This window comes from Gavialis gangeticus, unplaced genomic scaffold, assembly GCF_001723915.1.
Source record: "Gavialis gangeticus isolate Ggan-Ray unplaced genomic scaffold, GavGan_comp1, whole genome shotgun sequence".
NCBI lineage: Eukaryota > Metazoa > Chordata > Crocodylia > Gavialidae > Gavialis > Gavialis gangeticus.
This window is the reverse complement of record NW_017728995.1, coordinates 49,168,477-49,182,883: the sequence shown is the minus strand read 5'-3', so window position 1 is coordinate 49,182,883 and position 14,407 is coordinate 49,168,477. Positions and strand designations below refer to the sequence as shown.

General features: G+C 40.5%; 1 protein-coding gene across 1 annotated transcript in view; it reads right to left on the bottom strand.

The window, feature by feature from the left end:
- CUL3 (cullin 3) overlaps positions 1-14,407 on the bottom strand; it is a 125,739-nt gene that overhangs the window by 13,278 nt on the left and 98,054 nt on the right. The window contains exons 7-9 of the mRNA XM_019503643.1: positions 11,251-11,427; positions 8,424-8,594; positions 5,425-5,532 (exon numbers count right to left, since the gene is read on the bottom strand). Coding sequence (XP_019359188.1) covers positions 5,425-5,532; positions 8,424-8,594; positions 11,251-11,427 — 456 coding nt within the window. The remainder of the gene's footprint in view (positions 1-5,424; positions 5,533-8,423; positions 8,595-11,250; positions 11,428-14,407) is intronic.

The window sequence follows — 14,407 nt, the reverse complement described above, 5'->3', positions numbered from 1 at the left end:
CTCTGGGGGGCAGGCGGGAGGGGGCAGAGATGGGGGGCTGGGGTCCTCTCCTCTCTCCTCCAGCCCCCCATCTCTTACCAGCAGGAGCCTGGGTCCAGCCCCCTGCAGTTAGCACAATGCCTGCCCTGCACGGGTAGTCAGCATGCTTCAGCACCAGGGCGAGGGCCAGCCATAGAGATGCTTTGGCTGCTACCAGAGCTTTTTTGTGGAGGACCCAACCTCTGGCTGCCACTGCCCTGCTTTTTTCCATCATGGTTCTTTTTGACCCCTGGATATCCAGGGGTCTAATTTTACCCCCACAACGCAGGGAATATTTTCTCATTCCCACATGTGCCTCTTGCAGCATCTCAAAGGGCTTTGAGATGCTGCAAGATGCATGTGCGCACTCGTCTGGACGCGCCCCATGAGATTGCTCTCCTCTTCACTGTGTGCCCAGCATCAACTAAGGGAAGAAGAGTGTCTAAACCATGTAACTTGAACTGCATCATCTCTAAACTGCAAAATTTAGGTTCACTGATTTAGGTTTACTGGCATCTCAGTTCTGACTTTTGCCAACCCAGAACTTCTCTTTGTGTGAAATTGTCCACACTGCAATAAACTTGCAAAATATGTTGTTAACTCAGTTTTAAAACCAAGAGGCTTTGAATAGAGAAGACTATCTGGTTCCTGACCTTTTCTATGAGAGGTCATATACATGCAGTGTGTGCAAATTATTTCAACTGAAACATAATAGGCCTTTCTTTATAGAAAATGTTAGGACCTATGGCACTACAACAGCAACATTAAAACTTCTCAATTCCGTCCAAAATGCCAACAATTTTTATTACAGAACTGTTCTGCTAGGAAAATACATACTTCTTTTTGCTTCCAGTATTCTAGATGTTTAATAAAAACCCGACAATAAGGCTACCCAAAGGGAAACCATGAAATGAATGACTGCCGTCCATCAAGATTACAATACCTCCCTCCTTTGAATCAAGTCTCCTTTAACATTTAAGTATCAAAAAGCATGTAACACGCCTCTTACTCTTAATTAAATAAGAACTTTCTCTCCAATTTTAAAATATCAAACTCAAGCACCTCGAATGACTCTTTTAGACCCAATGATAATATTTAGAATAAAACTTTCCCTTATGAGTTCACATTAAAGAATTACAGGAGAGGGGATTTTACCTGATACTGTAAAATCTTCCTTTTTAAAACAACTGAAGAGTTTTAATTTTTTCAGTTTTCCAGAATAAAAAACCATGTACCTGAGAAGCTAAAGCTATCTGGGTTTCAAGGATGCCCAAATCTTCCTACAGATACATCTATAAGACAAAATCCATCAGACTGATCACACATAGCAACACTTTGCCTAGTTATGATGGGAGGTTTACATACTTCTTGAAAGTAACTGCTGGTGGTGTCCTTTGGTGAAACATATCTGAACCTAATCTTTAGCAAAAGCAGATAAAAATCAGGATACGCTCAAGGTATCACCTGCTACCGATTCCTTCAGTGAAAGACTCTCACATTATTCAAAAACCTTAAAGCTTCAAGAATGCTACATATATTCTCATGCACTGTCTAGAGAAAATGGGAAAGATTAAACCGGTGGTTCTCAACCTTTTTGGACTTGATGCAGTCCTCAACGGAATTGAGGCACCCCTCTATAACATTTATGAGTTGAATGGAACCTATTTTTTTTAAGTTTATATATAACTACAGTGCTTATCACCTTACACAGGGCCTGGGAATTAGAGGTGGGGATTATCTAGGCAGAAAGTATCGTTAACCTAGCTTAGCTGTTTATCTCCTCACATGTCACTGATGATCTCACACCTTGCACCTTCCTTCAAAGCATCTAGAGGTGCTTGGGCACCCTGGTTGAGAATCACAGGCTTAAACAAACATTTCCACAAAACGGACATACCTCAAGCACTTGAGAAGAAATGTTTGTGGTGGACTCTTTAGTACCTGGGAAGTTGTAACGAGCTTGAGCCTACTTCTTTGATTTCTCTAAAATCAGGGCTGTCAAACTTCAAAGTGGCTGTGGGGGCAAAAACACATGGGAGAGCACAAGTGGGGGTCCATGAACCCCCCCAGGTTGCACACCTCACATGCACAGACAGGCACTTCTCTTCCCCGCTGCACTGTGCAGGTAGGCGTTCCCCATGCGGTGAAGCATCCCTGCCACATCCTCACTTTTCCCATGGCGCTATGTTGTATGGGTGATCTGAGCTGCCAGCACTGCAAGCTGTGCTGCGCTGTGCTGTACTGTACTGTATCACCTCTCCAGCAGAGGCCTGCAGCACAAACCAAAGGAGAGAAGGAGGACAGCTGCTGCTACAGCTGGTGCAGCAGGGACAGTGAAAGTTGGGTGAGAACCCAGGGAGGAAATGTTAAACCCTCGCAGGGCACATACACCCCAAAAGTCCACCAGCTGGACAGCCTTGCTCTAAATCTATTTCCAAATTATTCATGAGTACAAGCCCCCACAACAACTAAAAATATTCCCGTGAAGCAAACATTTTAAATTCCCTGTGCTTCTTATCAAATATTTCAGAGTGCTTTGCATAATCAAAAAACATTAAAGCTGAGGTGCTCCCACGAGGCAAAAAAAGACACCATACAGCATTCAGAGATCTGAAGTTGCCTGCAAAGAACGCCCTAGTACATTTGATACGTAACGGCCTCTTTTTATCTGTGGACTGGTATTCTTTGGCAGCCTATTGGCATTATCATTGTACTGTGAATCTGAACTGATTGTATAAAACAAGGTATATGGAGCAAAGTACTTTTGACTACTATAAAGAGAAAAAAAGTAAGACAACAATGTTGAAGCACCCAGGGAACAAGACAAACCCATTTACAGGTCCTGCCAGCATGAAAAATGACAGTCTGGGTCAGGGGTCATGGTACCTGCCTGATCCTGAACCAATAATTGGTAGCAGGTAAACTGAAAGAAATGGTTAAGCCTTGCCATACCTTTTATGGAAGGATTCATTTAACCTCTAAACCACTACCGCCACTAAGTCTAGCATCAGACATTCAAAAAGCCCGAGCCTGAATTGATTCAATCTTTGCAGGTTAGTCTAACCTGCGCAGACTGAACCAGCTTGCAAGTGAATAGACCAAGAGTGGCCACAGTTACTCACCCTGGGAGCCACATCTGATCCTCCACTGAAGGTCAAGAGCCAGAGAGCAGGAGGTGGGGAGCAGCCCAGAGTGGAGGTGACCCCACCTCCGCACTGCTGAGCCGCTCTGGCTTTCCCTGTGGGGAGCGCACCCTAGGGTAAGCAGCACAGCTGTAGCCCCCACCCTGGCAGCCCAGCACCTAAGCCAGCAGCCCCTGCGGTACCTCCGAGCCGGCCTGGGTAGCCCTCTGGGCTATGCTACTGACAGGGCTCAGTGACCTTGTCATTGAACCGCAGCTGCCAGGGTGACCCCAAACCCACGGCCCAGCTCAGCCTCACCGTGCGGCTGCCTTGGCCGAGGCTGAGCAAGGCTGGCCCACGCAGTGGAGGCGGGCCACTCCCAGCAGCTGTGGGGGGAGGGCAGGAGCAGCAGGAGTGCCCCTCCAGAGCCGCACAGAGCCCCCCACCCTGCCCTGGGGAGAGGAGGGGGGGAAGAGTCCGATCAACACAGAATAGAGCCCTAGCATAGCCCCACTAACGTGAAGGCAGCTGGGAGAGGGGTTAATTCCTTCCTCTGTCCCTTCTGCCCTGAAGCTGGGGTCTGCCAGACCCAAGGACCACCATTGCAGCCCCCTCCCCTCTGCTCCCATCAAACAGGCAAACTCCAACTGCGGTGGGGAAGGAGGAGAAGGGAAGAATTAACCCCCTTCCTGCCCACTCTGTCTTAATGGAGCCATGCTGGCCAGTGTCTCACCATGTCCTATCCCTGCTTGGGCTAGAGAGCAGAGGGGTGGGGCCAGCCCTGCTCTGGGAGCACAGAGCAGAGCCCTGCCCAGAGAGCATACTGGGATGCTGGAGGACTCTGGTTTAACTTAAACCAAGAAGAGGTCTGGGACAGACCTTGCATAAACCAGTTTGGGCTCAATCAGTTAAGTCTGATACTACATTCAACCAGGTTTATCTCAAACCGGTTTCGGCAATTTTGAAACTGGTTTACGTGTACTGAATGTCTGTTCTGTTACAGGTTTAAACCAGTTTCTGATCACTTAAACCAGTTTGTGTGTAATGTCTGTCCCTAGCCTAAGAGGATAGACCCAAACTGATTCATGTCTAATGGATCAGCATCATACAACATTTAGTTTGTTTATATGGGTATAACTGACAGGCAGATTACATGTTATTCTTAAATAATAACGAAAAGAAAAGGGGCTGGCTACATGCCCAGTGTCTTAGTATATCATAATTACAATAAGTATCCAAGATTTAGTTTTCATACTTCCAGATAAAGATCTAGCAAGACCACCTGTAAGGGTGTCTTGTGTAACTCCAAAAATGTCACTACTAATCTAGTTCATAGATCAAAGCTTAAAATGATTCTGTCAAAGTGCTACCAAAGAACTAATTTTGGTTGGCTATGAAAAGCGAATGGATCTCATACAAAACCCTTACACGAGAGAGTAGATACAAGGAGTCAAAACACAAAGAACTAGATTCCTAAATGGAAACCTGACCATGAAGATCTCTGCTAAGAAGGAAAGTGACATGTAAAGCTGCAGCTTACAGATGGACCTCACTACTAGTTAGGAGCATGAACTAACAGTCTTGACACTTAGTCACCTTTTGCCTCAGCAGCAAGTTGGCGTGCGCCACCTGCTGGGAAAGCAGCTTAACAGTTTTTAAGCCTAGCTCTGAAGCTTTCCCAAACTTGCCGTGTGCAAGTACAGATGAGACTGTAGCTCCACTACAATTACGTCTACTCACCACATACTAAGTCTGTGCAGATGCACAATGTATTTTTTAGTTAGTTGGTTAACTTATGTTGTGTCTTGATGTGAATACAATTTTCACAGATTTCACAGACACTTGGGCTGGAAGGGACCCCGGAGGATCATCGAGTCTAGCCCCCTGTCCCAGGGGCAGGAAGTCAGCAGGGATCATAGGATCCCAGCAAGATAAGCATCCAAATGCGTTTTGAAGGCGTTCAAAGTGGGTGCCTGAACTGCCTCAGATGGCAGTCTGCTCTAATTATATTTAACTCACTTATGGTAATTACTACATAAAACTATTTAGAATACTGACAGAATAAACATTTAAAAAGAACTTTATTACTGAGACTAGTTTTCATCAAGTAGTGAGTTGGGCTCCAAATAAACACAGGATAAAAACATTCACTGAATGAGTTAACCAAAAGTTGCAACGTGAAAAAAGTAGCCAGTAAAGGACTGCATGACTCCTAGTACTAAGAACCAAGTTGTTTTCTGTACTTGAAGCAGAAGCACAAGAAAAATATATAATTGATTCTTACCCCTGTAGCCTGCAGATGCTGTCTGAATTCATCCATTGTTGTGTTTGAGATGCTCATATCCCTGAACATTCCTTCCAGTTTAGATGTGAATTGACATCCACATTCCGTCTAGAAAATAAAGTAGTTATTCGCTGTACCACCATTATAAAAATGCATCTATAAATGCTGCAATCTTAAAACACTGAAAGAAAACACTAAATGCCACGAGTGCCTAAACACAGAAAAGGTAACTTTGGCTATAATTCTTTAGTTAAATTTTCATTCACACCCAGTTTCCAGGCCTTAAGAGAGAAACTCTTCTTCCCATGCAAGGATGAGAAGCAGTGTGAGACATAATACTATGAAATCTGTATTTCCTTACTGATTGTGTTCAAAACAAACCAGTCAAAAACATATTCTTTATCTCAACCTGCTAAACCAGCCTTCCTGTAACATGACACTGAATGAAAAACTAATTTTACTCAGCCATTCAAAATCATTAATTGCCCATGACAAGCAAAGTTTTCCAGGTCACTACAACATATCAACTGAGATGACAGAAAGTGAACCATACAGTATTGAGCACATGTTGTAAATGTACTTACACAGACAAGACAGCCATATTAACTGAAATATCTTTAACTTTTGCAAGTCTGTGAGAGGACCAATGAATCCTTGCTGACAGCTGTTAACTAATCCTTGCTGCAGCTTGCAGGTATGGTTACCTGTGTCTTTCAAATAACTAAAGTAGGAGAGGTAGGGGAAGCCAGAAAGGCCTCACCTCTAGTCATCTGTGACAAACCTGGAGTGACCAAATTTTACCAACAGATGGTGTTGATCAATTGTGGAAGGTATACCACAGATTAGCATCTTATTCCCCCAGTGCCACTGCACTTCTCCATCCAAACCTGCTGCTTTTCTTTCTGCTCCCAGCCCTGTGCTCCCTGCCTGCTCTGCTTATTGTGCTGCCTGTCCTCTCCCCCATCTGCTGTGGGCCAAATACAGAGACCACCTGTGCCACTGGTGGCATCCATGTTGCAGGTTGGCTTCCCTAGTGCAGAAGGTTGGTATGTTAGGAGACGGGCATCAGCTGTATTTGAAGCTTGTTCTTGCCAACTGCTATACCACTCTACATATACAGGTAAAAGGCACAATGGGAGCTAATGTTCGACCCACACAATTGTGCCCCCTCTCATGCCACACATACATGGCAAGAGGCACAACTGTGCGATTGTGATTTGGTTCTATCGCACCTTATTGCCGGTGCACAGAGAAATGCAGATCATGATCCCTGGCTCCCCTACACTGGCTCCCATGGCTGTGAACACTAAAGCTGATGGGGCTTGGGCTTGCAGCAGGGGCAGCACTGGGAACACTGCTCCTGCCATGAGCATTGTTGGCTGTGAGGCTCAGTGGGAGGTTTGCAGGAGCAGCTTCCCCCCTGCTGTGAGCCCTGCAGCCTGTCACTATGGGGTTTGCAGTGGCTACCGCCACTGAGAGCCTCATGTTGTGCAGGGCTTACAGCAGAGGGGAACAAGCTACAACGTTATTACACATTTTTTATGGAATAACTTTGTAGCTTTTTGCTTATTTTATCATGCCATTAATTGGTTGAACACATAGCTGGGTCACAATTTAAGGCACGATTACCTGGTTAATCATGCCTTAAGTGTAATGTGTAGGGGAGGTATAAGTGACCTGTAGGTTACATATACATGGCATAATGCGATGCTGGGCAGGTATGCAAAGCTAAGCTGCATACCAGAATCAGTACAGCTATGCTAATAAAGCATAGCACTTGAGCTAAATAGCTCTGCTGAAAAGATAACTTGTGTATCTTCTACTTTATTGTGCTACAGGTTCCTTAGAAGAACAGGCAGTCTTCAGCATCTTGAGGTAAAACAGATTAAAGACATTTTTAACTAAGAACAGATGCAGTCTCTCTCACATCTTACAAAGGCAAAGCAGATTCTGCAAGGTGACTTGCTGCCCCCCTTCAGAAGGGACTTTGTGGGATAAAATCAGTAGTTAGGCCAAGTTGTTTAGACTCAACAATGCCTGCTATACGCATGGTTTTATTCAACTGAAGATCTGTTAGTTCTATGTGAGACAGGCTGAGGCACAAAATAGCACAGGGTAAACCCAGAGCACCAGCTGTCCAGATCAAATCAGCTAGCTTGCCAAACATTGTTTCTTGTTTTTATTTTTAGTGAGGTCTTGGCAAAATGCTCTAAAGGTTTCAGCCAGGATACAATGTTTGGTTTGCACTAGAGCTCGGGTATCTTAGTCTTCCAAATGACCAGATAGAATTATAGGTAGCTAACGTCCACTAGTTTATCTCCAACTGCTTCAAGAGTTCAGGTTATAGGTTATTAGGTCCACAGGCTTTACCTGTTTTAATTGCCCTTTTTAATCTGGGGTAAAGTGCATCATGGGAAGTGAAAGGCAGCATAAGGTAAATGTGTTTTCAGAAACTAATATGGTCTCACTATAAGAATGCCAAGTCAAAAAAAGCAGATTCCAAAAGAAGAAATAACATACTCTACAGTTACTGCATAACCTTTCATTACCCCATCTTGAAGTGCTTTATTTTATGCTCTAAGTGCTCAACAGTATTTAAGATACTGCAGACCCATTTTGCAGATCAGTGAAAACGTGTGGAATAAGAAAAAGGTCAAATTCCCAGTCTCAAACCACTTAATTATACTGCCTTTTGGAGCTGCACTACTAGTAAGAAACTAACTTATTTGAGGACCTATACGAACAAAACAGTCTAAAATATCTTTCTACTCTATTTGGGACAGACATCACCTAATTTTGTAGTTTTATTTTTTTGGACAGATTAGTGTTTACTGAAAGGAAATAAAAATAGTATTTTCTCAAGTTTATTAAAAACTAAAATTGAATATTTAAATGAAAATAATTTTACATCAATTACATATTAATTAAAAGAAATCAGAAGTGAAGATAAATTAAAGAACCTTTTGGATGTGCTAAGTTGCATATAGATAATCTTTTACCTTTAATTTTGATATCATGTTTTTCTCAGAGTCATCTGAAACACTCTTGTTTGTGAGGAGTCTTCTTGCCAAGTGCTGTTTATAGTAACGTTCAAAAACATCTTTCTCTTGCATAAACCTAAATAAAACCATTGCCTTATCCAATATAGTTTCTACTTCTTGCTCTGTTAGCTGTAAAAGAAATACATAATTTGCTACTTTTAGTATATAAAAATACAAAATTTATTAATTTTTAAAATTAAAATCTTAGCCCAACAGACACCCTCCCCCCACTACACATACCCTTCCTGAAGAAAAAGAAAGTACACATCTAAGTCAATTTAACTGGAAAACAATCCAGTTTTGACCCCGGGGTTAAATTTCAACATATAAAGGAAAAAGTTCCAACTCTAAAGTATCTGGGTTGACTACATTTTGAAGGACTTTTCAGCCCAACACCACCACCACTAACCTGACACTAACCCTAAATTGGAACCCACCCTGCATATGCAAAGTAGATGATCATGGCCCCCTTTGGCCCAATTTACCAGGTGTAACAAAACAGCAGCATACTAACATACCAAGTAAAAAGGAAAATTCAGGTCAAACTAAAATGAAGACAAGACACTAAAGGGGAAAAAAGTTGTAGTATATGACAGAAGAAAAGTGCCTTACATTTCCCACAGCTACTTTAAAACTAAAAACGATGTACTGTTGAAATATACATTAAAAAAACCAACAATATCATTTTAAAATGAAGGCTGAGACTCCATTTATAAATCATTTTACGGTTTGCCTGTCACTGTATGGACTGAGCTGGAGTTCTAGTGCTACAACAGGTAACGAAAAGTGGGTTGAGGACAATTTCAACCTTCAATACCAATAACTAACTTATAAGTAAGTAAAACTTACAATTTAATTTCTGAAGCATGAATAGAAATCTACGCTGTAAGAACCCTCACACATTCTACTGCAAGCTGAAAATATGTTTCAGGTACACAGGAAACAGCTACAACTAAAGCCCAAGGCTTTTCAAGCAAATGTTAGCTGCGGGATAATTTTTAGTTAAAGCTGAATATGATGTTTTACAAAAGCTAGGCTTCTTGATTTAGATATGAACACGGTCTGTAATTCTTACCATTTTCAATGAAAAGATGCAATTGTAGTGCTGTATTTTCTTTCAAGTTTGAAACGGAATCAATACAACTGAAAAAAAGGGCCACTATCTTTTCAAATCAACTGTAATGTCCTAGTTGTGAGTAAAATACCTTAGTTTATGTGGTTCACTATACACTGTTTAGGTATAATATTTTACATTAAAACATGTTAAACTGGTTACACGTAGCCATGCTGAAGTAAAGCTTGTTTTTCCCAATTAATTTAAAAACTGACAGAATGGGATGTTGTCTGAAAACTTGGGTATGACATTAGTCAAATCTTCCACCCTTTCATGCAATGCTTTGATTTGGTTTGTATTACTGTTTAAAACATTAAAAAAAATAAAGTACTCTAACTGAGAATTTGACTGCCATACTTGATTGTAAAGCTTTTGCAATCCTCTCTGCATGTTAACTATTTATGGTACAGACTGCTCATAAAGTACATGGATGAGACTATGCTGGGAGAGTTGAAAACACTTTGGTAGACAGAACCACAGTAAATCAAGATGATCTTGATGAAGCGGTCCAAAATCAGCAAAATGAAATTCAATCAGGACAAGTTACTTTGGAAGGGAAACAAATTCAAGAAAGGTAAGTGTTAAAAGCAGCACACTCAGGAAGGAGAAATCAAAAGCAAAAAATCAAAGTGCAAAATAAATGGGTATGCAACAGTACAGCAGAAGGGATCTGAGGGTTATGATGGACCACAAACAGTTAAACAATCTGAAGCTGTTGCAAGAAAGGCATATGCCATTCTGAAGTGTATTAACAGGTGTATCATATGTAGGGACCTACCCAATTCACAAGCGCTGCCCCCCTCCCCACCCCGATTTCATGGGTAGAATGTGGGCCCGTATAGCCATTTCACAGGTGGAAAGCAGCAGGCCCCCCACACCTCTGATTGGCCAAGGGGTCCCAGTGGTCCTGCCTCTTGCCACTGATTGGCTGCGGGGGCTGCCCGTCTTCTGGCCCCACCCCATACCGCTGATTGGTGGAGGGGGGCAGGGCCACATGACAGGCAACCCTCACAAGCAATCAGCAGCAAGGGGCAGCAGCCATCTTGCTGGTAGCCCTTCAAGCAGGCACTCCCTTCCTCCCTAGCCTGGGCAGCTGGCACAGTGCTATGTAAGCAAGTCTCCCCCGCCCCAGATTTTGCACGCAATGTGGTAAGCATTCTGTTCTATTTCCACTGGCAAGGACTCAAGGACTGTGACTAACTTTGGGCATTGCACAAGTTGTTGAAAGTCCAGTGGAAAGCAAAAGACTGATATGACCTATGAGGAAGGGTTAAAGGAACTGGACTTAATTGAAGGGGGGAATTGTAACAGTTTTCTGATACATAAAAGTTTGTTAAAAAGATGAAAGTAATCTATTGCTCTCCAATGTCCTGTGTGATGGAACAAGGAGGAACTGTCTAAATCTGTAGTTAAGAAGATTTTCAGTTAGATATTAGCAATAGTTTCGAACTTATAAAGGTTAATTAAGCACAACGGTCAATTCCCAAGGTACTGAGGGAAGCTGTGGTATCTCCTTAATTGGAAATGTTTAAGGACAGGGTAACACATCATCACAGGCTGTCTAGATATACTTATCCTGCTTCAGAGCAAAGGAATGGACAAAATGACCACCTTTTGGCTCTGTCCCTTTCCATATGTATAATGTACCCTGTTAAGAGAGTTTATACTTACTCCCTTGACTCCTTTTTTCAGCTTATCATCAATAAATAATGAGAGGTACTCTGGAGACCTAGAGTTGAGGTTGAGGAAATACTCAAAGTCACCCGCAATAGTTTGCTTGAAGAGACGGTCATTATTGAAAGATTCTTGAAGAAAGCGATCAAACCTACTCTTTAAATCCAGTAAACCCTTAAGAAAAAAAGGGGAAAATTTTGTTTTTACAGGCATGCTATTGCAAGTAGTAAGGAAATTACACACCACATTGCATTTTAAGAAACCTTAATTGAAGTTATATTCTATGAATTTAGCATTTATCTCCATATTTCCCAGTGTTAATTGAGAAACCTCTCCCCCATTTTTAACAGTCTGGAGTGGTACAGATCAGTATGTTGTTGCACTAACTGCTTCAAATAAACCAACTAAACTATGTGCATTAACAGTGGAGTTATTACTCAAAAAGGAAAAAAAAGATTTTATGTACCAAGTTGATTTTATCCCCAAATTTACTGAGATGTATAGTCTAGAGAGACAAGATGGAGCACGATAAATCTTAAAATCTACAGACATAGTTCCCATTATCTTGGTTACATATAGTTCTTACCAAGCTTCAAGGGGCATCATGATCAATAACAAACAAGATACTCATAGTTATGAGTATGTATTAATAAAGAAAGGAAAATAAAATAATAAAACCAAGCACATGCAAGTACTGTATAATAGCTACTTCAGCCATTGACCCAAGGTCCATCTTGGATTAAATGCTTTTTTCTCAGTAAGCCAAAACAAAACATGTATCAGTCTTTTTGTCAATATTAACACTATCATCTTAGCATAGAATAAATAAACAAAACAGTTTATAGATGGTCTAGGGCATTTCATATAAGGATTGGTGAATCTGTTCAGTTTATAGTGTATAAATTAAAGAATTTATAAATGGACATTAGCCAAGTGATATTTTTCATGTCTTCTAAAACTCCAAACAATATTGAACTCAGTTACTTAGAAGAAGCCATTGAAGAGTTACTCAATATAATTGTATTTCTTCTCATTTCCCCAATTCACTTTAAGGAGTAATCCTTAGACAGGCTAATTAATGAATATTAGAGGATTTAAATTTAAAATTGGTTCCACTAATCTCAGTTTACTAAAGTAAGTTTCAGTTTCACAGTGTGAACACCTGGCATTAATAGAAGAAACTGTTAGCACCTTGAATTACAATAGTATTTCAAATATCCCTTTCAAAGTAATCACAAGAACAATTAAAGTCTAATCCCTTGGCAATGCTTTGGCAATCATCTCACCAATAATGCTGATATTGCAGAAGCAGAGCTGGACTGGAAAGCTGCTTGTTTCTTCTGAATACCATATTAGTCTTCTTGCTGCTGCTTACTTGTAAGAGATGAGGTGAACAGGCTGTGATGAAATCAGAGTGCCAAATTGGTATCTCAGGGGGTTAGGTTGTAGCTGTTGCTGGTCTAAGGACATAGGCAGACAAGGTTCTTTGGGTATCTCAGTTTATAGGGACTGATATTCTTCTCCTTCTGTAGTGGAAGATACACTTCTTCAGGGGCTTGCTAGAATCTGAACATCAAATGCTGTCACACTTTCCACACTTCAGCACCTTTATGGAATGATCTTGTCGCATATTCATAAGCCAAAGGTATTATCTGCTAATGTATATGCAGAACAGTTGTAAATCTTCTTCAGTTTCATGGCCTTAATGCTTTTGTCTTTGTGGCAGCAAATTCTCAAGTTTTCTTTAAAGTAAAACTTAAAACTCTTTCTTCTATTCAGTTCATTTTCTGGGATAGTTCCACAAGGTTTAACACAATTGAAATAATTTCAAATTAATCCAAGCTCTTGTATTTCTAGATCAAAGCTTTTGGCTTTTATTTTAAGCTAACATGACTCTCAAATGTTAATGTTCAAATGATCAAAAAGATTACACCTCCACTTAATCCTTTGCAGGGGTGATTATTTTTGTCTTTTGAAGTTTGGTAAGAAAGTTGCATAAGCATTGCCAGTAAACAAATTCCGCAATTAATATGAATATTTTTATACTCAAATGGCTTCTTATAATAGTATCCTATTAGGACTAGGTTATCCAATTCATTGCCAATAAACATCTTGCTTTAATACAACAATATTAGGAGGGCATTACATTAAAATGCCTGTACACACATACAAGGTATTTACAACCGAACATTATAAAAGAATATTCATATACTCTCTTTAGGACGTAGACTATACAAACATTTTCCCTTTAAAGTAGAAACACCGGATCATTAGAAATAATCCACATTTTCCTACCTATACAAGTTTTTCTCAAGATTAAATAACTGATTCATAAAGGCATACATTTTTGTAGGCAACTACCTACTGATGAACTGCAGTTTATGCAACTCCTAAGGTGCCACCCTGTCCCTATCTTCTGCCTGACTTCAGGCTAAGAAAACTAACCACCTCTGATCAAGAGAAATGAGTACTTATTTAAACAAAAACAAATTTTAAAAACAAGTTTTAGTGAGAACGCTTCCAGAATTCTTTTAATACATTTAAAACATTTCCCACCATGAAGACAACCAGAATTAGCTATCATGGCAACATCTTTAAACTCCTAACAAAGTAAGAGGTGCTTTGCTGTTTGAGAAAATGCTTCTGTTGTTTTTTGTTGTAATCTTCAGTACTTTCGCCTCGCAATCTACAATTAAAATTCCTGCCAAGTGCACTATACAGGAAGAATATCATAACAACCAACATTCAGATACCTCTTACTAATATCGAAATCTAGTTCATTAAAGCGAAACACAGGAACTATAAAGTGTATTCCAGAGTCTGAACAACTGGATCTTGATGTGATTGTCACTTTTTATATAGAATAGAAGCTTCCCTAGTGTTTTTTTTAAGTTACCCTGAATATTTCACTTAATAAAAACAGCAGTCCAAAAAAGCGATTAGCCTCCAAACCTATGTATGAAAAGAAGTTGTAAATATCTTCTTGAAATCAAAATTGTCACAAAACTTTAACAACTTCTAATTTACACTATCTGTAACCATTGTTTCATTGATTTGAAGGCTTACTGACCACATATGGCATCAATTAAACATCCTTGTAGTTAATGACTACTCTGAAATGCAGAGAAAAAGTGAGAAAAAAAATATATTTTAT